The sequence below is a fragment of the Globicephala melas genome, chromosome 10, assembly GCF_963455315.2.
Source record: "Globicephala melas chromosome 10, mGloMel1.2, whole genome shotgun sequence".
Classification (NCBI taxonomy): Eukaryota; Metazoa; Chordata; class Mammalia; order Artiodactyla; family Delphinidae; genus Globicephala; species Globicephala melas.
Window position 1 is genome coordinate 51,630,214 of NC_083323.1, and position 25,520 is coordinate 51,655,733.

At 44.2% G+C, this 25,520-nt stretch overlaps 1 protein-coding gene across 1 annotated transcript in view; it reads right to left on the bottom strand.

Moving 5' to 3' along the window:
- The window catches only part of RASSF3 (Ras association domain family member 3), a 152,343-nt gene that overhangs the window by 102,236 nt on the left and 24,587 nt on the right, over positions 1 to 25,520 (bottom strand). Inside the window, exon 2 of the mRNA XM_060306667.2 lies at positions 15,339 to 15,463. Coding sequence (XP_060162650.1) covers positions 15,339 to 15,383 — 45 coding nt within the window. The 5' untranslated portion in view covers positions 15,384 to 15,463. The remainder of the gene's footprint in view (positions 1 to 15,338; positions 15,464 to 25,520) is intronic.

Here is a 25,520-nt window from a genome sequence, read left to right on the forward strand (position 1 = left end):
ATCAGCTGATCTGGGCTGGGCCTAATTGGGTTGTTCTGCTGGCCTTGGCTGGGCTCACACATGCATCTACAGGTCGCTAGGGGCTATGTTCTCACCTGGGCTTGACTGAGTACCACAGCTGGGCCAGCTGTGTTCCACCTGTTTCTAATCCCCTTCCTGGGGCCAGTGGGCTAACTTGAGTAGGTCCTTCTCATAGTAAATGGTAGAAGAACAAAAGAGCAAGCCCCAATAAGCAGTCTCATTTCAGAACTCTGCTGGCATCACATCTGTAAATATCCTAAATATTATGGCCAAACATGGCCAAAATGAGTCACATGGCTGAGTCCAGAGTCCAGAGTCATCTTGCCCATGGTGGAAGGGCACCGTAAAGTTACATGGCAAAGGGTGTGATACAGGAGGGGTGAGGAAGCCAGGTCATTAATGCAGTCTATCACACCTTTATCAGAATAAGACCAAGCCCTTCCATTTCTAGTTTGTTGAGGGTTTTTGTCATCAGTGGTGTCACATTTTATCAAATACTTTCTTTTTTTTGCATATATTGAGGTGTTCATACTTTTCTTAACAAGGTGAATGACAATGATTTTGGATTATTAAACCAACCTTATTGTGGTTGGCAGTCTCTAGGATGACCTGTGATCCCTGCCTCCTGGTATACACACCCTTGTGTAATAGTCTCCCGCTGAGTGTGGGCTGGACCTAGTGACTCACTACTAATGAATAGAAAATGATAGTAATGATGGGATAGGAAGTCACTTCTGAGATTACGTTACAAAGACTTTAACTTCAGTCTCTCTCTGGATCTCTGTCTCTCTCGGGAAGGGCAAGGTGCCATGTTGTGAGTCTGCTATGGAGAGGCCCATCGGGCAAGGAGCAGCCTCTGGCCAACGGTGAGTAAAGATGTGGGTTAACAGTCACATGACCAAGTTTGGATGTTAATCCTCCCCTAGTCAAGCCTTGAGGATTAAATAAATTTATGAATGGAGGTAAAACATGTAGAAATACTTTGGCACCTAGTAAAAGCTCAAACGATTGAGCAATATTACCTCTGGGCTTGCCTTCTGTATCTATTAAATGGGAACATTAAAACCTATTTCAGAAATGAAATAATGTAGTAGTAAACACTTAATGAAGAGTCACTATTGTTCTCTTAACAGATTAACTGCTGTTTCTTAAAAGTAGGAATTGAATTTTAGTCATCCTTGAGTTCCCTAACCCTCACAACAGAATGCATGTTCAATCAATACTTTGGAATTAATTGACAAATTCAATCTGTCTTCATATATGTAAAATTAAAAAAAACAAGCTTCATAGACTTGAATAATTTAAGTTCTGTATTTTCATCTATTGAACCACAGCACTAGACTTACTCTCTATGGTTTCTTCAAGCTCCATTCATTCATTCATTCACTTGTTCATTAGTTTAATAAATATTTATTGGACCCCAACCATATGCCAGTCTCTGTGCTTAGTGCTGGGATTCAATCACGTGGAGAACAGATGTGACTCATGCTCTCATAAAGTTTACAGTCTAATGGGAGGAAGACATAAAATAAATAATCACATACATACACACAAATCTACAATCACAAACGGTGATGTAGGAGCCGCGAAAGAAAGGTTCAGGGAGCCATGGGAGAAATCAAAGGGGAAACTGGGCCTAATTCAGGGTAAGAGGAAGCTTATAAACGTCATAAACTATGAAGTCTGAGCTCGGTATAAGGACGTTTGCCCTTTGCCTATCACAAAAAATAGGTTAAAGTGATTAATTCTGAGGTTTCCCTGGTGGCACAGCGATTAAGAATCCACCTGCCAATGCAGAGAACACAGGTTTGAGCCCTGGTCTGGGAAGATTCCACATGCCACAGAACAACTAAGCCCGTGCGCCACAACTACTGAGCCTGCGCTCTAGAGCCCGTGAGCCTCAACTACTGAGCCTGTGAGCCGCAACTACTGAGGCCCGCGCACCTAGAGCCCGTGCTCCGCAACAAGAGAAGCCATAGCCATGAGAAGCCCGCGCACCTCAACGAAGAGTAGCCCCCACCCGCCACAACTAGGGAAAGCCCACACGCAGCAAAGAAGACCCAACGCAGCCAAAAATAAATAAAAAAATAAAAGAAAAGAACCAATACAAAAAATGTTAAAAAAAAAAAAAAAACGAATAAAGCGAGTGATTCTAGCACCAACAGAAGCTCAAAACTCGCTCTATTTGTCCCCACCGTCCTCAGCACGCCTCGGTCTGTGTATGTAGCCACTTACAGCCAGGCATGGCCAGCATCTGGGAACCTGACAAGAAGAGAGGAGAGACCATTTGAACAGAATTCATCTCCCAGTTTTAATGAATGCGTTGGAACTGTAGAAGGAAAATGTCACAAATCTCTCCACAGAACACCTGTGATTTCCACAGATAACTGCTGGAAATGACCAGTGTGATGCTGCGAACACCAGATCGGAGGAGGCTGCCTGCCAAGAGCCTGGCTTTCTCCCCCGTCATGGTAGCCAAAAAACACAGGTGTCTTAAAGACAAGAAAGTGCAGAGGAAAGTGCTGAATGATCAGGAAACTCTCGAATGCTGAAGCCTCAGCCCATCTCCAGACAGAACTCATTGCAGCAGATTTCTCTTCTTCCTCCGGTGCCAGGGAATAGTGAGGCTTCACAGCTGCCTTCACGTCGGAGGTGCGTGTTCTCATTTCCTGTTGCCCGGTGGCTTCCCAGAACTCTGAAGCCCTTGTGTTGAAAACCTGCCGGCCTTTCTACTCTACGCAGGATGTCGGGGCCCAGCATCTGCGGCGTGTCATTATAAAGGACAGGGCAGGGCTTCCCTGGTGGCACAGTGGTTGAGAGTCCGCCTGCCGATGCAGGGGACACAGGTTCGTGCCCGGTCCGGGAAGATCCCACATGCCGTGGAGCGGCCGGGCCCGTGAGCCATGGCCACTGAGCCTGCGCATCCGGAGCCTGTGCTCCGCAACGGGAGAGGCCACAACAGTGAGAGGCCCGCGTACCGCAAAAAAAAAAAAAAAAAAAGGACAAGGCAGGACACACTGAGATGACATTCCCCAGGCGCCTCTGCCACAGGCCAGTTAACATCTGGAAGCTTGACTTTCAGGTACTGCCAGTTTCATACCCACCCTGCCTCTCTGTTTCTGTAGACCTTTCCTGTTATGGGTTATTCCTGTGGCTGGAATTCAAAATTCTCTTATTGCTTAGGTAAAACTCGGTCCATCCTCAGGCTGTCCCATGAGTCAGGCTTCACCTCCACAGCATGTACACTGGTGTAAGCTTTTCTGGAGTCGGAGAGTCCCCTGAGGTACAAATATTTACGTGTTTCGGGAAAATGGTTGCAGATGAAATCACTGTCAGCTCCTTGAAGCTGTCCTGAGTGGTGTCTAAGGAGCGGAGAAGCAGGCAGAGGTAAAGGGACACAACCTGGAGTGAGGTTTCTAGATGTATCTTAACCTAGGATCTGTCTTGGCAGGTGACTTGAGACCCCCTCAAGACCCTCCGCTGCGGCAGGCTTCACCGGGCTGCGATGAACCACGCTGAAATAACAGAACCTGACTCACTTTTTCAACGCTCAACAGATCCCTGTGGGCAATGCCATGACTGACGTTAATACAAAAGCAGTTAGATTCCAGTGGGGTTGCTCATATAGGCGCGAGTGTGAGGGGAGGGGGAAGGCAGGCAGCTCAATGGCTCTTTAGACAATTTTTCCCTTTGTTTCTGGCTACCGGCTAGAAGTATGTTTCAATTTTCTCGTCAGCAAGTTAAGCCAGATGCGCACATGGTGCCTTGACAAAGAAAGAGGCCAGTATGAAAAGATATTAAAATTCAAAACACACTTCGGAGATGGCCTCCTCCTCAAATTGCACAGTCGTGGGGAGAATTCCTAAATCAGAAAAGAGGTCAAGTGATGGTGTTGAGTTCAGCTTTGTCTGTCCCTTGATATCAATATGATGCCCAGATGAGAACTACCCAGGAGAAAAGGCTAAGCTGCTCTCCTAACCCATCAGCCACTAAACATCAGCTTTCGGATGGCACCCAAATAAGCGTTCTGAGAGGAGCCATACATATCAACAGCGTCTGCCCACTTTTTTAATTAAATCAGTCATTGACAGGGGACGCCCCTGGTGGTCCAGTGGTTAAGAATCTGTCTTGCAATGCAGGGAATGCCGGTTTGATTCCTGATCGGGGAACTAAGATCCCACACGCCGCGGGTCAACTAAGCCCGCGCGCCACCACTAGAGAGCCTGCATGCTGCAACTAATGAGCCTGCGCACTCTGCGCATAAGTAAAGAGAAGCCCACGCAGGGGTGGGATAGGGAGGGTGGGAGGGAGGGAGACGCAAGAGGGAAGAGATATGGGAACATATGTATATATATAACTGATTGATTTTGTTGTAAAGCAGAAACTAACACACCATTGTAAAGCAATTATACTCCAATAAAGATGTTAAAAAAAAAAAAAGAGAAGCCCGCGCGCCGCAAGGAAAGATCCCGCGTGCCGCAACTAAGACCTGACACAGCCAATAAATAAATATAAATAAAATCATTTACAAAGATACATCCCGTGCTTGGGGTTCAAGTTGCAAAGAAAATCCTACATGCAGAAGTCTCTTCTCCAAAGCTTGTACAACTTGTAGGGCAGCATCTGTGAGAGCCAAGGTCAAATCTGAGCCAACTAAGGCCAAAGTCAGGGTAAGCCATAGACATTCACAAGCTTGAGGATGAGGAAAGAAAGTCGCATACTCTATAGGTCCTGTGTTTTGTTCTGGTTTGGGCCGTGCCGCACAGCTTGTTGGATTTTAGTTCTCAGACCAGGGACTGAACCCAGGCCCTCAGCAGTGAAGAGTGTGGAATCCTAACCCCTGGACCGCCAGGGAATTCCCAGGCCCTGTGTGTTTCATGGGCGGACTGTCCCCTAGAGTTTTTTTTTCTTTTTAGAAGATGTTGGGGGTAGGAGTTTAGTAATTAATTAATTTTTGCTGTGTTGGGTCTTCGTTCCTGTGCGAGGGCTTTCTCTAGTTGTGGCAAGCGGGGGCCACTCTTCATCGCGGTGCGCGGGCCTCTCACTATTGCGGCCTCTCTTGTTGCGGAGCACAGGCTCCAGACGCGCAGGCTCAATAGTTGTGGCTCACGGGCCCGATTGCTCTGCGGCATGTGGGATCCTCCCAGACCAGGGCTCGAACCCGTGTCCCCTACATTAGCAGGCAGATTCTCAACCATTGCGCCACCAGGGAAGCCCCTAGAGACTTATTTTTCAGCTGGTCATTTGAAAAGACCTAGGAATACATTTCCCCACAGGAGCAACAGTGTTACGGTAGCTGTGTTCTCTGGTCAGTCCACAGAATTCTATTTGCCGCAGTGTAATCGAAAGCACCTCTGGTCACTGTAAAGCCCCCAAGCCTGTGCCTTTGAGTCCCTGCGGGACGATGATGAGCTGGAGGAGGGGCACTGCTTATTTGTAACTCTCGGCACTGCTGCCCGGAAGACTCCGCAGCCACATGGAAGGGGCTGGCGGTGCACTGCACAAAGCGCCCGGCTGAAGGCCAGGTCGGGGCTGGGATCCAGTCCATCCTCCACCAGCTGAACTGGGGCAGGCACCTGCGGCTGCCAGAGGAGGAGCCTTCTTCTAACTTGTGCTCAAAAGCTATGCTCCAAAGGAACTCTGGAGGCTTCAGCTGCAATAGCGAAAGACAGCTCTTCTAGAAGAGGGTATCAAGAGTAGAAGGAAATTTGGGCACAAGAGGACATCGGTGGTGGGGAAGAGATGAAAGCCACCACCCACATACACATTTCTGTGTCTGGGTCACTGAATGCTGGAGGGGGCACAAACACGTTCTGACCAGAACCTCTTCTGGGGGCAACACTGAGCCCCCGTCAACTGTTCTCACATTCCACCATGAGACTTCCTCTGCGACCTGGCTACTTCAGTGAGGACATGGCAGCTACCTCGGCAAAGGCTCTTTACACCTTAGGGCTGGTGCCAGGGGGTGAATGAAAATGGGACACCTTTTGGAATTTCCAGAGAACGTGACCCCCAAAGAGATGAGGAAACTTACGGCTGTGGCTCCTACTCAGGTGGAGTCCAGAGGCTGTTCTGGAAACAGGGAAGGGGGAAGGAGGAATGGCCAGTATGTGCTATGCTGGGGGCTATGAGGAAAAGTACCTGGGAAAAATGACCCTATCTCAACTCCAACGGGGATAAGTGATCCTTACAAAGGCCTAGGGCCCTCTGTTGTAATAGCAAGAAGAAAAACAAGCAAGTGGTTAAAACAGCAAATTTTAAATCTTGTTTCATGTTCTTTCATGAAGTGTTTAGTGACCTTATGTTATCTTAATCTAGTTAATAACCAGAGTTTCATTGTTTCATATTAGATAAAAACTAGATATTTCTGGGGAAAAAATAGCAAGATTTTATGCTACGCACAGACGCACACAATTAAAAAGCAAAAAAACAGGCAAACACACACACACAGACATACGCACGTGGACACAGCCCAGGGTATGCAGGGAAAGACAGGAGAGCCTGCCCAAAGACTCTTCCAGCATCGACTCGAGTTAGAGAAACAGCAGCACTTGAGCCTGCCTGCGGGAGGAAGCTGCTTCTCGCCCGCAGCGTGCCCAGGAAGCAGGCTCGGAGGTGGGGGCCGGGAAGCCCCTCAGTCCTAGCACCCCGAGAGGCAGCTCAGGCGTGTGGAGCCCCATCTCCCAGACGCGCAGTTCCCTCAATGGGACTTTGTGTGAAGCTCGTTCAGGGAATGGGGTTTCCAGCAGTTGCAGCTCTAGAAGGGTGCTTGCTGTTCGGAGTATGTTAGCTGTCGTAGGGAACCCCCCAGGCCGTAGTCCTTGTGGGTGGGCTGTCACTGGGGCCCCGGGCTCCCGCCACCCCTCAGCTTCCCGAAATCGTCTCCAGTCAGCTGGTGGATGAGGAGACAGGACTGGTTGCACCTGGGGGCCGGGCCTGAGTGTGGCTGGCAGTGCTTCCACCACATTTCCTGGGCAGGAACAGCAAGCGCATGGCCATCAACGCCAGGGTGCCTGGGTAACGTAAGGCAGCTACGTGCCGGGGAAGAAGACCAGGACGTGGACACGTGAGTGCGGCCAGTCACTGCCTCTCTGCACAGAGGACGTTCTAGTTTGTGTCCCACGGTGGGGGGAGAGGTCCTTCCATTTCTTTGTACTTGCACCTGCTCAAGCAGGAGAGCTGCTGCTGTCGCTGTGACTGATAAAGGCAGGACCAAGAGCCAGGGTGTGACTCTCACCCTCTCAGCTTCAGGTGAAATGTCACCCAGGTTCCTCCCATGGGGATCGCTGTGCTCACCCAAGCCTTTATCTCCAGCCCGGCTCCTGCCACAAGCTCCTTCTCCCCAGGCCTCGTTTGAAATCGATCTGCCGCAACAGTTGCAAACCCCAGCTGTTCTTTTATTCCTTGGCGAGTAGCTAGAGAATCAATTATCCCTGCCCTCAGTGAACTGCAGCGTCTGCTGATCTGCCCAAGGATAGGATTCAAGGTCTCAGCCCCCCGCCCATAAAGCTGTACTTAATCTGGACCTAATCACTTGAACAACTGCTTTTTACCCGTGATCCCCACCTGGCAACACCAAAACACCACCTCAGACTTTCAAGAGTCTAGGATGCCTAGCCCTCAAGGAGGATACTAATCTCCATTTCACACATGCAACACGTACAGAAGGGTCAGAAAAGCAAAGTCCTGTTTATCTGCAGCAAACCTGCCGCCATCTTTATGTCTAAGTCCCACTATGGGCTTCTGACAGTAATAGTCTGTGGTCTATTGGTCTCTGCCTGGGAAAATTCTTGGAGTGTCTGCATACGGAACCCTCAATTCATATTTGATCAGCGTTCTCAGCATTGCCATCTTAGGATTTATTTACTACCACCTCAGCCTCCACATTTTGACCTACTCCCTTGGTAATTGTGGCAATGAACTCATCACTGAGCCATTGGGAATTGGGGCTCCGTCTCCTTTCAGGACCCCCTCCAACTTCTGGGTTTGGTTAATATACTTACTGAGTGTCCATTAGGTGCCAGGCACTGCTGAACGCTGAATTTTGAGGCCAGTGGCCTTACTTCCAATGAGTTCTGCTTTGGAATGTGTTTTTCAGTTGCTTTGCAACAGTGCCATGCAAATGGATTAAATGATAAAATAAAAAAATGTAACAAGATAGTTCACATTCCTTGGGGGGGAAAAAACCCAGAAATGTCTAGGATGGCGAGCATTCTTAGAAAAGTTTCTCTCCTCTCTTATTCTGGGTAGAGTTCCATCAACAAGACTTCAGTCCTTCAGGGATCGGTGACTGGTGCAAAAAGAGGTCCCCCCAGTGCTCTCCTAGCACACACACCACAACTGAAGCAAGAAAATCTTCTCTGCTCATGAACGAGCCTTTTGTTTCTTGCTTGCAGGATAGTTGTAGTTTACCTTCTTTTACGTATGCAGAGTTTAGTTTTGAGGTTGTTAAAAATGTATGCGAGGGAATTCCCTGGCACTCCAGTGGTTAGGACTCTGGGCTTTCACTGCCGAGGGTCTGGTTTCAATCCCTGGTCAGGGAACTAAGATCCCACAAGCCACACAGCACAGCCAAACAAAAGAAAAAAAAAAGTATGGAAATATACGGAGAGAGAGCCAATTGTTTTCTCAAAGAACATGATTGTTTCTCTGTTAGCGATGGCAGCTTGTAGAAATGTGATGGGGGAGAGGAGGCATTTACTGAATTTAGGGGCTAACCAGGAAGAATTAGCCCCCAACCTAATAAAGGTACGATAGCAGTTATCAGAGAGCAAGGGTCCCTCACTTGTTTATAAAAAAATTCTTTTGAAATTACAGGTTCCACAGTCAAATAGCAAATATTGTCTACCAGTTGTGAGTTGAAGTCCATGTTGACAATTGGCAGTGTTTAAGACAACAACCCCAGCACTTTGGAGGCTGTATATTGAAAGCCAAAAGATCTAGTCAATTGATTGGAATCGGTGACTGTGTACATCAAAAGTATTATTCATATTTTTGAGAACCCAGTCTGTGCAGGCTGGGATAGGCACTAGGGATGCAGCCTTGAACAAAACAGACAGAGCCTCTCCTCTCCTGAAACTTACGTTCTACAAGGGGGAGACAAGAAATAAACAAAATAAAGTCAGATGGTGGTAAATGACATGAAGACGGTAAGACAGGGATATTAGAGGATAACGATGGGCGGGAGGGGTGCGTTAGTTTGAGTGGTCAAGGAAGACTTCATTGAGAAAGTGACTTTTTTGTTTGTTTGTATTTGTGGTACGCGGGCCTCTCACTGTTGTGGCCTCTCCCGTTGCAGAGAACAGGCTCTGGACGCACAGGCTCAGCGGCCATGGCTCACGGGCCCAGGCGCTCCGCGGCACGTGGGATCTTCCCGGACCGGGGCACGAGCCCGTGTCCCCTGCATCGGCAGGCGGACTCTCAACCACTGCGCCACCAGGGAAGCCCTCTGGTCACGTTTTAAGGGAAACAATGACCCAGAAAACAAGGAGATGGTCAGAAGTCTGAAAAGAGATGAGGGATATGTTCTGTATTGTTCCTCGGATCAGAGATTGGGCCAGTGCTCAGGGAGACATATCGTATTCAGTATCAAGAAATCTGCAGCCCTGACCATGTAGAAGATGACTTCTTAAATTAATAAGCTCCCCTTCAGGGGAGTTGTTTAAGCAGAGACTGGATGGTCAGGTGTCTCAGGCTGTAAGCCCGATTGGGAAGGCTGTTAGGTGGACTGACACCCAAGGTCTCGTCTCCCCCTGAGATGTGGTGGTTCTGTGGCCTTGACGGAGCACCAAATGTTTGTGACCCCAAATGGCATATTTCTCTATTTTACTATAATTCTTGATAAAAATTCCAAATTTCCTAGCAGTAATTTACCAGCACCACAATGATCCCAAAACACTGCCCTTTTGGGTATTTGACGCCCTGGTCCAGCCTCGCTGCCCAGTAGTTCCATACCCCAGAATCATTACACATACAGCTGTTTACTTCCTATTTATTGCTCAACCATTTGTAATCTACAAAAGGTCTTTACCTCTTCACTTTAGTTAATGACTGAACCTGGTGCATTATTGAGTAGCCTTGTAAGAGTACAATAATAAAGTTACTGGGGGAAAATGTGAATCACTTTCAGACCTTTAACACTGATACTGAGAATATAAAGCACTGTGTGATATCTAAAAGAGAAGGTGGAAAGATCTACAAGATAAGGGTAGAAAGAAAATATTCAAATCACAGGACTTTAGAAGTAGAATCCAAGTTGCTCACTTTGGAAAAAAAAGGACAATGAAGCCAGGGTTCAAAGTTCCTGCTCAGGGTCTTCTGAGCCTCAGTTCTTGGTGTTCCCACCACATTTTATTTCTCTTTCTCCCTCCCCGCCTTCTACCTAGTCCCCCAGCCTCCAAAATTATATTCCCTCACATCCTTTTTCTTTTTTTTTGGCCGCACTGCATGGAATGTGGGATCTTAGTTCCCCGATCAGGGATCGAACCCATGCCCCCTGCAGTGGTATCGCGGAGTCCTAACCACTGGACGGCCAGGGAAGTCCCCTCCCACATCCTTTTAAACACAACCAAACCATAAAGAAAATGTTAATTGTTCTGAGAGTCACATTACAATATTTAAATTAGATCAGTTTCAAGGCTCCCCTAAATTTGGGGTGTTGCTTCCCTACTGACCAACACCAGGGGTTTTCCGATAGCTGTTGGGAGACCTCTTGCACTTGCGTAAGGCACACATCTCGTGATTTATTTGAAAATGGTATCTCTCAGTCTCTCCTACTGAGAAACTGAAAACAATTTTGGAAATACCTGTAGTTGTAACACTAGCTGTGGACCTTTGGCTAGTCACTTAGCCCCTCGGAACTCAGACTTCCTCTTCTGTTAAGCACTTGCGCTCAATGAATCATGGTCTAAGCCAGGTTCTCTGCGAAATGCCTACCTTATAGGGTTGTTGGGAGAATTAAAGAAAATAATAATATTAGGCAACATTAGGTGAATCAGTTCCTGCCAAGTACTAGGCTAAGTACTTTTTGATACATTGTCTACATCTCCACAACGACCCTAAATGAGATATTACTACACTGGTTACATACCATTTATAGATGAGGTTAAATGACTTGGTAACCAAGGCCACCCGGCTAGCAGGGGGCTGCATGCCTTTATCTCCTTGCCCTTGGTCACTGTGGGTAGTGGATATGACGTAAAGTGCAATAGAAGGAGAGCTGCCATCTTTGAGGGTACGGAGGTCCCTAGCACTCTCCTTTCATCGGCCCCCACCCCTCTGAATTTAAATAAGGGTGAAACCCACATCAAATAGTCTTCTAGGGCAAGCTCGAGGTGGGGGGGAAGGAGGGGAGGGGGGAGGGGAAGGAGTCATAGAAACAGTAGCCTAAGAAATGTGTGGGAGCAGGGCCGTCTGGAGCAGGACATGGTATCCTGAAGCGGGCAGACAGGCCTGCAAAGTTTACTGACCTCTTGGACACGAGCTTCCACTCTTTTCTTTTTCTTTGAAAGCAAGGATTTTTAAAACAAAGGGGTGGGGGAAGGGAAGGCAAGGGAGCTTTAGTGGAGGGCTGAGCCTCTGGATAAAGTCACTGTTTTAGTTTTCTCATTTGTAAGATCACTTATCCTCTGTAAACCTTGATCTCCTCATCTGTGAAAATGAAAATATCTTGCTGATGGAATCGTGGTAAGCATAAAATGAAATCATATGTGACAAGCACACAGAAGCTTAATTAATATTAGCAATAAACGTAATAAAGATATGTCTAAACCTTAGTTCTGTCCATACATGCTCTATAAAAACTAGCATTCTTCGTATGTCTACTGTTTTTTCCATTGGAATCCGTGGCAAACGCTCAAACATATGGTAGCTAGTGCTAGAGCGCCCTCTGGTGGCTCTGCTGTCACAAACGAAACCAACTATCCGGACCTCGGCCTGCGTGGACCCTAACATGAAGGCTCTGCCCTGCTGCTGACCCCAGTCTGCAGGCACCCAAAGGAGAGAAGTACAGCGGAGGCCACGCTGCAGGTGCTCTCATCAGAAAATGTTACCAATAATCTGCAAAACTACTGAATCAGTCTGCTGTACACCTGAAACTGACACAATATTGTAAGTCAACTATACTTAAGTTAAAAAAAAAGAAAATGTTACCATTGACTCACAATGATTAAGAATAATTCCCTTAGTCTGAGTTTGAGCCTTACGAAATTAGCTGCTGTTCAGCCATTTTTAACCTACGAAAATGGCAGTTTTGTATGGTTGCCCCTAATCATTGCTGCTAGATGGGAGTAATTCAAAATCGGAGTGTGTCATTTAAAATGCCCAAAACAACGGAAACAAAACACAATGACTGAAAGAATGACTTTGTGGCCCGTGGGATCTAGAGCTGAAAGAGGAAAAGACAACCTCTCCTCAGGGATTTTAGTAATGGGCTGTTTCCCTAATCTCCTGTAACTTTTCTAGCATCCTTCATCCTTAAAGCCCGTCCTTACCTCAGTCAGAAGCACAGGTGGTGGGGCTTCTGTACCCCCTTTTCTGCTAGTTCACTTAGCCCTTCCATTTCTTTCCCCTACTTTGAGAAAAGATCCACTCTCAGAGTCTCAAGAGGATAAATGATTGGGAAGCCCACACCGTCTGTGTAGCCCTTCTGAGAAAGACCAGATTTCGGGAGGGGAGGTCACAAAATCAACAACTTCTCTGAGTCCTGACTTTACTATTACAATTTCGGAAAATCGGAATAGACCCAACCATTCAATCATTTCCCAACATCACTCACCAGATATTAAACTTTTATGTAGTCTCCCGCATAGTGGATTGCATTCAAAATTTGTTGTTGTTTTTAAAGGCATAGTCCCTCTGCGTGGTGTGTTCTATTCCATCACCCATCTTTCAAAGTCCTCACCATATCAAAAAGCAGTCGCAAAATAAGAGAGAATAATTTTCTTGGTTCTTGGCCAAATTCTACAGCTTTTAGGTGATTCTGCTTGAAATAATCTTCTTGAGGGTCTCCACAGAATTGAAACCATTCTGAAGTATATCCTTCTAGCAGTGGCCAAAGCTAATAGCACTGGGATTATAATTAGTCTGAGAGATCTTATAACACAATCAGCTGAGACACACACTTCCAAAAAGATAATATCCTGAGTCTTGAGATATCACCAGGACTCAGAATCCTGTAAATGACTTTGGAACCACTGCATTGATCATTTTGCACCTTTAAAGCCCATGAGGAAAGATAAGTACAGTATCAAATCCCAACTCAACTCACAAGAGCAGATTGATTAGGTAGAATATTAAAACAATGTGTTATATTGGGTATGCCTTATGAAAATAAAAAATACTCCAAATTGAATTTAATTCTCATCACCCTCTCAGAGGTACATATCATTATCCCCTAGATGTACTTGCAGGAAATTATATGCTAGAGTGGCATTCTCAGTTGGGGGCATTCTTACCTTAAAACAGAGAAATTTTATACTCAGCCTGTTGGGAAGCCATTTTTCACATGTTCTGCTTTAGCCCTACCTAGCAAACTGAATCTGCAGCTACCCAGAACATCAACTTGTAAATCTTAAATTCTACAACTTAAAAATAATTGAACTAAAATCAATTACATATCAAATTACTTTATAATTTTCTAAAACTTTTAGAGCCACATAGGAGAGCTCAGTGTTACTTTTTAAAAAATCTGTATAAGAAAATAATATGAATTAGTCAAGCACTGGGAGTTCAGGTGCCTTTTAAGAAAATTTCTAAAGAATTTGTTTAAACCTTACACTTGAACTCTACATTTTTTTTTCAAGCCGAACAAGCATATATTTGTTCTCCCTAGAGCTTCGCACAATACCTCTATTATTCTCTCTGCTCTCTCCAAAGTCATCCTATTAAATTACAAACTGCATCCCTAATCCAAGCTTTTCTTTCGGAGATGAAGGCATTTTCTGAAGTTAGTTTTAAAGCTGGTACAACTTTGCAGGAATTCCAATCTACTCCAGGTGTAAAATTCACATCAGTCACTAGTTAAAATGAAGCCATCAATTTGCCAGAAAAGCTATTATTCATGCCCTTTACAGATTCCCCATTCGTTCCCTATGCCCCTGCCAAGCATAATTAGGTTAAATGGGAATTTAGCAGATGTGAGAGCCACACACGCTGAACAAACTCATCACAACAGCTATTACTGCTCTGATCAAAAGTTAACTTTGGGGACTTCCCTGGTGGTCCAGTGGTTAAGACTACTCACTCCCAATGTAGGGGGCCCAGGTTCTATCCCCTAGATCGAACTAGAACTAGATCCCACATGCATGCCGCAACTAAGAGTTTGCATATTGCAACTAAGACCTGGCACAGCCTAAATAAATAAATAACCAAACAAACAAATAAATATATTTTTTTAAAAGTTAACTTTGTTAGGGGAAGAACAAGTGGCAAAATCATGGATCTGGTCTTTTGTGCTCAGCATTGGTCAGGGGGCTGTAGAGAATCATCCTCTTGGTCTCAGACTGAATAATAACCTCATACACATGTGAAGGAAAGGTAACTATTGCTGCCTGATTTCGGTAATCCAACTCAGACACGAAAATGAGCTCCCAGAAATTGACAAGACACGCAAGGATCATTTAATGCCACTGACCCCAACCACCTGGGGGGAAAAAAAGCTGACTTTTAAAGAAAAATCTTGACAGCTCAGGAGAGAAGATGCTAGAAATAGTCAAGTTTGCAGAGGAGTGGGTTTCCCTGCCAGTGGTATCGCCTTCCTTCTGGGAATCTCAGCAAACCAGGGAGGAGAGTGAAGAGGGAGGTCTGGCAGAAACCAGGCTAAGGATCGATCAGAAGTAGATCACGACCAACTAGCTGGAGATCCTTTTGCCTTAGTAGAACCAGTAAAAAAAAAAAATGATGGATTCCTGAACAGAGTGTTCGCACTGAGGTTCTTTATCAGATGAAGAAACAACCAACATACTCATTCAAAGTTCAAGTCCTATTTTCAGCTGCAGTGAGCACACCTGTCAACCAGAACTCATCCTGAACATGGATCAATAATTGTACAGATCGACGCCTTGTATCTTATCCAAAATCTGTTGGATAAACTATCGGCACATTCTATCCTGTTATTTCTAGAATCACGACCCATGGTTAAGCTTCTGACGCAACAGGCCCTGAGGAAAGGAGTCATGGCAAAGAATGAACATGAGCTAGAACTTGTGAAGAAATACAGGTAAGCCATGGGCATAAGGAGCCCACTCTCCATTCTGCTGGCATTCAAGTGATGGCACTGCCCCCAACCCAGAACACTGCAAGCACCACGTAGCACCTACCTGAGGGTTCCTTTGGCTTGAGTGTCTTACTTCACAAGTGGGCATACAGCTTCGAAATTTGCCATTTTGTGGATAATCCAGATGTACCAGGTCTCGGCAGTAAGAATGACATATGTATTTCCCCTCTGAAAGAGTAAGTGCAAAATTTCCTGGTTAGATGTATATGGGTCTCTGTCCACCTGACAGGCAGAGGGAAATTTAAGCCCCCAAACCAAAACCCAGCATCTGACCCAGAGTAGTGGAGATGTGTCTGTGTAGGGCCCATTCTTTCATAGCAGTGTGCTGGGCCATTTATTTAAAGCTGGCCTTCTCTGAAATCCAAACATAATACCAGTGAATACATTTCAGAAAGACAGATTAGATTACTATAAATATCTTTTTTGCAATTTAAAAATTGAGATAAAATTTATATAATATAAAATTCACCATTTTAGGGCTTAAAGACTTAAATGTAAGACATGACACCATAAAACTCCTAGAAGAGAATGTAAGCAAAACATTCTCTGAACACAGGCAAAACATAAATCGTAGCAATGTTTTCTTAGGTCAGTCTCCCAAGGCAATAGAAATAAAAGCAAAAATAAACAAATGGGACCTAATTAAACTTACAAGCTTTTGCACAGCAAAGGAAACCGTAAACAAAATGAAAAGACAACCTACTGAATGGGAGAAAATATTTGCAAATGATGCAATCAACAAGGGCTTAAGTTCCAAAATATACAAACAGCTCATATAATCCAACAACAAAAAACCAAACAACCGAGTTGAAAAATGGGCAGAAGATCTAAAGAGACGTTTCTCCAAAGAAGACATACAGATGGCCAACAGGCACATGAAAAGATGCTCATCATCGCTAATTACTAGAGAAATGCAAATCAGAACTACAACACAATAAGGTATCACCTCATACGGATTAGAAGTCTACAAATAATAAATGCTAGAGAGGGTGTGGAGAAAAGGGAACTCTCTTACACTGTTGGTGGGAAGGTAAATTGGTGCAGCCACTATGGAAAACAGTATGGAGTTTCCTCGAAAAAATAAAGTTGCCATATGATGCAGCAATCCCACTCCTGGGCATATGCCCAGACAAAACTCGAATTTGAAAAGATACATGCACCTCTATGTTCATAGCAGCACTATTCACAATAGCCAAGACATGGAAGCAATCTGAATGTCCATCAACAGATGAATGGATAAAGAAGATGTGGTATATATATACAGTGGAATATTATTCAGACATAAAAAAGAATGAAATAATGTCATTTGCAGGAACATGGATGGACCTAGAGATTATCATACTAAGCAAAGTAAGTCAGAAAGAGAAAGACAAATACCATATGATATCACTTATATGTGGAATCTGAAATACGATACAAATGAACATATCTATAAAACAGAAACAGACTTACATACATAGAGAACAGAACTGTGGTTGCCAAGGGGGATGGGGGGTAACAGAGGGAAGGATTGGGAGTTTGGGATTAGTAGATGCAAACTATTTTATATAGGATGGATAAACAACAAGGTCCTACTGTATAGCACAGGGAACTATATTCAAAACCCTGTGATAAACTATAATGGAAAAGAATATATATATATATATATATATATATATATATATATATATATAAAATGGAGTCACTTTGCTGTGTGGCAGAAATTAACACAACATTGTAAATCAACTATAATTCAATAAATATTTTTTAAAATTCACCATTTTAAAGAGTAAAATTCAGGGAGTTCCCTGGTGGTCCAGTGGTTAAGACTCGGCGCTTTAACTGCTGAGGCCTGGGTTTGGTCGGGAAACTAAGATTCTGCAAACAACGCAGCCGGAAAAAAAAAAAAAAAAAAAAGAAAATCCAACGATTTTTAGTATAATCATAATGTTGTCCAACCATCACTATTATCTAATTCCAGAACATTTCCATCACCCCAAGAACAAGCCCTCTACCTGTTAGGAGCCACTCCCCATTTCCTTCTTCCTCTATCCCCTGGAAACCACTAATGTACTTTCTGTTCCTATGGAGTTGCCTATTTTGGACATATTGTGTCAATGGAATCATACAATATGTGGCCTTTTGTGTCTGGCTCCTTTCACTTAGCATAATGTTTTTAAGGTCCATCCATGTTGTAGCGTGTATCAGAATTTCATTCCTCCTTATTGTTGAATAATCTTTCATTGCCTGGAGGTGCCACATTTTGTTTATCTGCCCATCACTTGATGGACATTGGGTTGTTTTCATTCCTAGGAGTGGAACTGTTGGGGCATATGGTAGCTGTGTTTAATTTTTTGATGAACTGCCAAACTGTTTTCCAATGTAAATCTCTCGAAAACAGCTCTTTCAGCCACATCACAGTGCATAGATAAGAACTTCTACAACTCTATTCACCAGCTAATAGAATTCTCTAAACAGTAGTCTAGTAATGGAACCCATTCAAGTATATATAGCTTACATTATGATATACTTAAAGGGGCTTATTATGAAATAACTTTCCGTATGAAAGTGGTGTCCCGGCAAGAAGAACCCTGAAGGAAAATTTGGAGTGGGGCTCTGCATGTAGTTCTTCTTCTAGCCAAGGGTAAAGCAGCCTACATCGTCATTATTATAAAAATGTTTTGTGGGCTTCCCTGGTGGCGCAGTGGTTGAGAGTCCGCCTGCCGATGCAGGGGACACGGGTTCGTGCCCCGGTCTGGCAAGATCCCACCTGCCGCGGAGCGGCTAGGCCCGTGAGCCATGGCCGCTGAGCCTGCGCGTCCGGAGCCTGTGCGCTGCAACGGGAGAGGCCACAACAGTGATAGGCCCGCGTAGCGCAAAAAAAAAAAAAAAAAAAAAAAATGTTTTGCGTGCTGATGCCAGAATTAAACCTATTGGAGGTTAACAGGGACCTGACTTTCAAAATGGCATCCAGCGGTGACCTAGAAGCCACAGTCTATAGCGTCACAGCCAACTAACTTGCAGGACTAACTCTGCATGCATGCCTACATTCTTTTTTTTTTTTAAATAGATTTATTTATTTATTGTTGGCTGCGTTGGCTCTTCGTTGCTGTGCGCGTGTTTTCTCTAGTTGCGGTGGGCGGGGGCTACTCTTTGTTGCACTGCGCAGGCTTCTCATTGTGGTGGCTTCTCTTTGTTGCTGAGCACGGAGTCTACGTGCGTGGGCTTCAGTTCACGGGCTCTAGAGCGCAGGCTCAGTAGTTGTGGCGCACGGTCTTAGTTGCCCCGTGGCATGTGGGATCTTCCCGGACCAGGGCTCAAACCCGTGTCCCCTGCACTGGCAGGCGGATTCTTAACCGCTGCGCCACCAGGGAAGCCCCATGCCTACATTCTTATATCCACGCAACAAATGTTCGTGCCTACTTCATCCCCAGGAGCATTAGGCAGTTAAGTACACAGTCAGAGAGGACCCTACTCTCAGTGGGAGAAACAGATAAGAGATGCATTGCACTCACAATATAGCGTGGCAAATGCTCTAACAGTACGGAGGGGGGCACAGCACAGATGCCTAAGTCAGTCTGGGAAGGCCGAGGAAGGCTCCTAGAGGAGATGACACTTAAGGTGAAGTGGTCTAGGAATTAGCTGATTGTCATCGGACGAAGCGAGGAAGGACAACTCAAGCAGAGCAGCATCATATGTATGCGAGTGATGGAGGCTGGACAGAGAAAGCGCTGTTGACTCAGCAACTGACCTCAGCGGGGCTGCGAGGCAGGATGGATTCAGGGGCAGGAGACCCTGAAAAGCCAAACCAGAGGACAGTGGAAAACAATGGAAATATTTTAAGCAGAAGTGTGATAAAATCAGCTCTATATTGTTAAAAAAAAAAAAGTCATTCTGGTAGCAGTATGGCGAGTGGATGGGGAATCAGAAAGATTCAAGGAAGGAGACAAATTAAAAAGTCATTTCATCAGCTTATATAATCTCTACAGTGAAGTCTCTAAACTGTTTTGAACCCACACCGCTGTCAGTAAAAAGAAAAGAGAGAAAATTGAACGTATATCTCTAATGTATGTAGAGTAAGCAATATATTTATTATTTTAAAGCTTTTATTTATTTATTATTATTTATTTATTTTTGGCTGCACTGGGTCTTCGTTGCTGCACGCGGGCTTTCTCTAGTTGTGGCAAGTGGGGGCTACTCTTCATTGTGGTGTACAGGCTTCTCATTCTGGTGGCTTCTCTTGTAAGCAATATATTTATAATTGTATACATGTATTACTGCATTAATACATTGCATATATAAGATATATAAATATAGTAAATTTTAAGGATGATACAGATAGAATGTCTAATACCTCCTCAGTCCCTAGTGGATTATCTTGCACACCTGCAGGTACACACATAGTATTGCCTAGACTCCTGTCTTGGCCTCCCTGTGGACCACACCCTCTCCACGGAGCTCCCGGGACATGCCCACCTGGAGCCAACATGGCTGCCTTCTGGGTATCACCCTCTGGGTACCCAGGACTCAGAATTTCTCTTTCTAAATGGTCTCCAGCCTGCTCCCAGGGACCACGCAGGCCTATTGCCTGGGTCCTCCTTCAACAGGAGATGCCAGTGTGATCACCCTGAGGCCCAAGGGTTGGTCAAGAGTAATGGTGTTGGTTGGGGTAGTGGTGTTGGTTGCAGTTAAACACATTGGCTGAGGTGTCACAGGACAAGGGGCACTTGTGCAAGGCTTTTTGTGCTACAGGACAGAGCTGCGGGCTGAAGAGAAGGACTGGTGGGCTACAGACCTGAGGTCTCAAGTTTTAGGAGCTTGAGAGTTGGCCTTGAGCACACTAGTTTGGAGACTGCTGTGCGTTAGAATGAACTCACTGTAAGGCAGCTGGCACTGTCATCATCCAGTGAGAACTAGAGAACATTTTTCACCTAGAAAATTAGCAAATACACATTGCTGGTGAGAATGCTGAGAATTTGATACTTTCAAAGAATGCTGGCACAGATTGGTTCAAGATGGTGGAGTGAAGGACGTGTTCTCACTCCCTCTTGTGAGAGCACCGAATCACAACTAACTGCTGAACAAACACTGACAAGAAGACACTGGAACTCACCAAAAAAGAACCCCACATCCAAAGACAAAGGAGAAGCCACAATGAGATGGTAGGAGGGTCGCAATCACAATAAAATCAAATCCCGTAACTACTGGGTAGGTGACTCACAAACTGGAGCACACTTATACCACAGAAGTCCACCCACTGGAGTGAAGGCTCTGAGCCCCACGTCAGGCTTCCCAACCAGGGTGTCTGGCAGTGGGAGGAGGAATTACTACAGAATCAGACTTTGAAGGCTAGTGGGATTTTATTGCAGGACTTCGAAAGGACTCGGGGAAACAGAGACTCCACTCTTGGAGGGCACACACAAAGTAGTGTGTGCATCGGGACCCAGGGGAAGGAGCAGTGACCCCATAGGAGACTGAATCAGACCTACCTGCTAGTGTTGGAGGGTCTCCTGCAGAGGTGGGGGGTGGCTGTGTCTCACCGTGAGGACAAGGACACTGGCAGCAGAAGTTCTGGGAAGTACTCCTTAGCGTGAGTACTCCCAGAGTCCACCGTTAGCCCCACCAAAGAGCCCAGGTAGACTCCAGTGCTGGGTCGCCTCAGGCCAAACAACCAACAGGGAGGGAACCCAGCCCTACCCATCAGCAGACAAGCGGATTAAAGTTTTACTGAGCTCTGCCCACCAGAGCAACAGCCAGCTCTACCCACCACCAGTCCCCTCCATCAGGAAATTTGCACAAGCCTCTCAGATAGCTTCATCCACCAGAGGGCAGACAGCAGAAGCAAGAACTACAATCCTGCAGCCTGTGGAAGGAAAACCACATTCACAGATAGACAAGATGAAAAGGCAGAGGGCTATGTACCAGATGAAGGAACAAGATAAAACCCCAGAAAACAACTAAATGAAGTGGAGATAGGCAACTCTCCAGAAAAAGAATTCAGAATAATGATAGGGAAGATGATCCAGGACCTCGGAAAAAGAGTGAGGCAAAGACTGAGAAGACACAAGAAATGTTTAACAAAGACCTAGAAGAATTAAAGAACAAACAAACACATGAACAATACAATAACTGAAATGAAAAATACACTAGAAGGAGTCAATAGCAGAATAACTGAGGCAGAAGAACAGATAAGTGACCTGGAAGACAGAAAGGTGGAATTTACTGCTGCAGAACAGAATAAAGAAAAAAGAATGAAAAGAAATGAAGACAGCCTAAGAGACCTCTGGGACAACATTAAATGCAAGAACATTCACAGTACAGGGATCCCAGAAGGAGAAGAGAGAGAGAAAGGACCTGAGAAAATATTTGAACAGATTATAGTCGAAAACTTCCCTCACATGGGAAAGGAAATACCCATGCAAGTCCAAGAAGCACAGAGAGTCCCATACAAGATAAACCCAAGGAGAAACATGCTGAGACACACAGTAATCAAACTGGCAAAAATTGGGGCTTCCCTGGTGGCACAGTGGTTGAGAGTCCGCCTGCCGAAGCACAGGACACAGGTTCGTGCCCCGGTCCAGGAGGATCCCACATGGGGTGGAGCGGCTGGGCCCGTGGGCCATGGCCGCTGGGCCTGCGCGTTTGGAGCCTGTGCTCCGCAGCGGTAGAGGCTGCAATGGTGAGAGAGCTGTGTACCGCAAAAAAAAAAAAAAACCTGGCAAAAATTAAAGACAAGCAGCTGAAAGCAGCAAGGGAAAAATGACAAATAACATACAAGGGAACTCCCATAAGGTTAACAGCTGATTTCTCAGCAGAAACTCTATGAGCCAGAAGGGAGTGGCACAATATATTTAAAGTGATGAAAGGGAAGAACCTACAACCAAGATTACTCTACCCAGCAAGGATCTCATTCAGATTCAATGGAGAAATCAAAAGCTTTACAGACAAGCAAAAGCTAAGAGAATCAGCACCACCAAACCAGCTCTACAACAAATGCTAAACGAACTTCTCTAAGTGGGAAAAACAAGAGAAGAAAAGGACCTACAAAAACAAACCCAAAACAATTAAGAAAATGGTAATAGGAACATACATATCGATAATTACCTTAAACGTGAATGGATTAAATGCTCCAACCAAAAGACACAGGCTCGCTGAATGGATACAAAAACAAGACCTATATATATGCTGTCTACAAGAGACCCACTTCAGACCTAGGGACACATACAGACTGAAAGTGAGGGGATGGAAAAAAGATATTCCATGCAAATGGAAATCAAAAGAAAGCTGGAGTAGCAATACTCATATCAGATAAAATAGACTTTAAAATAAAGAATGTTACAAGAGACAAGGAAGGACACTACATAATGATCAAGGGATCAGTCCATGAAGAAGATATAACAATTATAAATATATATGCACGCAACATAGGAGTACCTCAATACATAAGGCAACTGCTAACAGCTATAAAAGAGGAAATCAACCATAACACAATAATAGTGGGGGACTTTAACACCTCACTTACACCAATGGACAGATCATCCAGACAAAAAATTAATAAGGAAACACAAGCTTTAAATGACACAATGGACCAGATAGATTTAATTGATATTTATAGGACATTCCATCCAAAAACAGAAGATTACATTTTCTTCTCAAGTGCACATGGAACATTCTCCAGGATAGATCACATCTTGGGTCACAAATCAAGCCTCAGTATATTTATGAAAATTGAAATCATACCAAGCATCTTTTCTGACCACAATGCTATGGGAGTAGAAATCAATTACAGGGAAAAAAAAAACGTAAAAAACACAAACACATGGAGGCTAAACAATACATTACTAAATAACCAAGAGATCACTGAAGAAATCAAAGACGAAATCAAAAAATACCTAGAGACAAATGACAATGAAAACACGACAATCCAAAACCTATGCGACGCAGCAAAAGCAGTTCTAAGCGGGAAGTTTATAGCAATACAAGCCTACCTCAAGAAACAAGAAAAATCTCAAATGAACAATCTAACCTTACACCTAAAGGAACTAGAGAAAGAAGAATAAACAAAACTCAAAGTTAGTAGAAGGAAGGAAATCATAAAGATCAGAGCAGAAATAAATGAAATAGAAACAAAGAAAACAATAGCAAAGATCAATAAAACTAAAAGCTGGTACTTTGAGAAGATAAGCAAAATTGATAAACCACTGGCCAGACTCATCAAGAAAAAGAGGGAGAGGACTCAAATCAATAAAATTAGAAATGAAGGGCTTCCCTGGTGGGGCAGTGGTTGAGAGTCCTCCTGCTGATGCAGGGGACACGGGTTCGTGCCCTGGTTCGGGAAGATCCCACATGACACGAAGCGGCTGGACCTGTGAGCCATGGTCACTGAGCCTGTGCGTCCAGAGCCTGTGCTCTGCAATGGGAGAGGCCACAACAGTGAGAGACCCGCATACCGCAAAAAAAAAAAAAAAAAAAAAAAATTAGAAATGAAAAAGGAGAAGTTAAAATGGACACTGCAGAAATACAAAGCATCCTAAGAGACTACCAAATGCAAATTTATGCCAATAAAATGGACAACCTGGAAGAAATGGACAAATTCTTAGAAAGGTATAACCTTCCAAGATTGAACCAGGAAGAAATAGAAAATATGAACAGACCAATCACAAGTAATGAAATTGAAACTGTGATTAAAAATCTTCCAACAAACAAAAGTCCAGGACCAGATGGCTTCACAGGTGAATTCTATCAAACATTTAGAGAAGAGCTAACACCAATCCTTCTCAAACCCTTCCAAAATATTGCAGAGGAAGGAACACTCCCAAACTCATTCTATGAGGCCACCATCACCCTGATACCAAAACCAGACAAAGATACTACAAAAAAAGAAAATTACAGACCAATATCACTGATAAATATAGATGCAAAAATCCTCAAGAAAATACTACAAACAGAATCCAACAATACATTAAAGGGATCATACACCATGATCAAGTGGGATTTACCCCAGGGACAAGGATTCTTCAATATAGGCAAATCAATCAATGTGATACACCATATTAACAAAGTGAAGAATAAAAACCATATGATCATCTCAATAGATGCAGAGAAAGCTTTTGACAAAATTCAACACCCATTTATGATAAAAACTCTCCAGAAAGTGGGCATAGGGGGAACCTACCTCATCATAATAAAGGCCATGTATGACAAACCCACAGTAAACATCATTCTCAATGGTGAAAAACTGAAAGCATTTCCTCTAATATCAGGAATAAGGCAAGGATGTCCACTCTTGCCACTATTATTCAACATGGTTTTGGAAGTCCTGGCCATGGCAATCAGAGAAGAAAAAGAAATAAAAGGAATACAAATTGGAAAAGAAGAAGTAAAACTATCACTGTTTGCAGATGACATGATACTATACATAGAGAATCCTAAAGATGCCACCAGGAAACTACTCAAGCTAATCAATGAATTTGGTAAAGTTGCAGTATACAAAATTAATGCACCGAAATCTCTTGCGTTCCTATACACTAACAACAAAAGATCAGAAAGGGAAATTAAGGAAACAATCCCATTCACCAGTGCAACAAAAAGAATAAAATACCTAGGAATAAACCTACCTAAGGAGGTAAAAGACCTGTACTCAGAAAACTATAAGACGCTGATGAAGGAAATCAAAGATGACACAAACAGATGGAGAGATATACCATGTTCTTGGATTGGAAGAATCAATACTGTGAAAATGACTACACTACCCAAAGTAATCTACAGATTCAGTGCAATCCCTATCAAATTACCAATGGCATTTTTTACAAAACTAGAAAAAAAATATTAAAATTTGTATAGAGGCACAAAAGACCCCGAATATCCAAAGCAGTCTTGAGGGAAAAAAAGGGAGGTGGAGGAATCAGACTCCCTGACTTCAGACTATACTACAAAGCTACAGTCATCAAGACAATATGGTACTAGCACAAAAACAGAAATATAGATCAATGGAACAGGATAGAAAGCCCAGAGATAAACCCACGCACCTATGGTCAGCTAATCTATGACAAAGGAGGCAAGGATATACAGTGGAGAAAAGACAGTCTCTTCAATAAGTGGTGCTGGGAAAACTGGACAGCTACATGTAAAAGAATGAAATTAGAACACTCCCTAACACCATACACAAAAATAAACTCAAAATGGATTAGAGATCTAAATGTAAGACTGGATACTATAAAACTCTTAGAGGAAACCATAGGAAGAA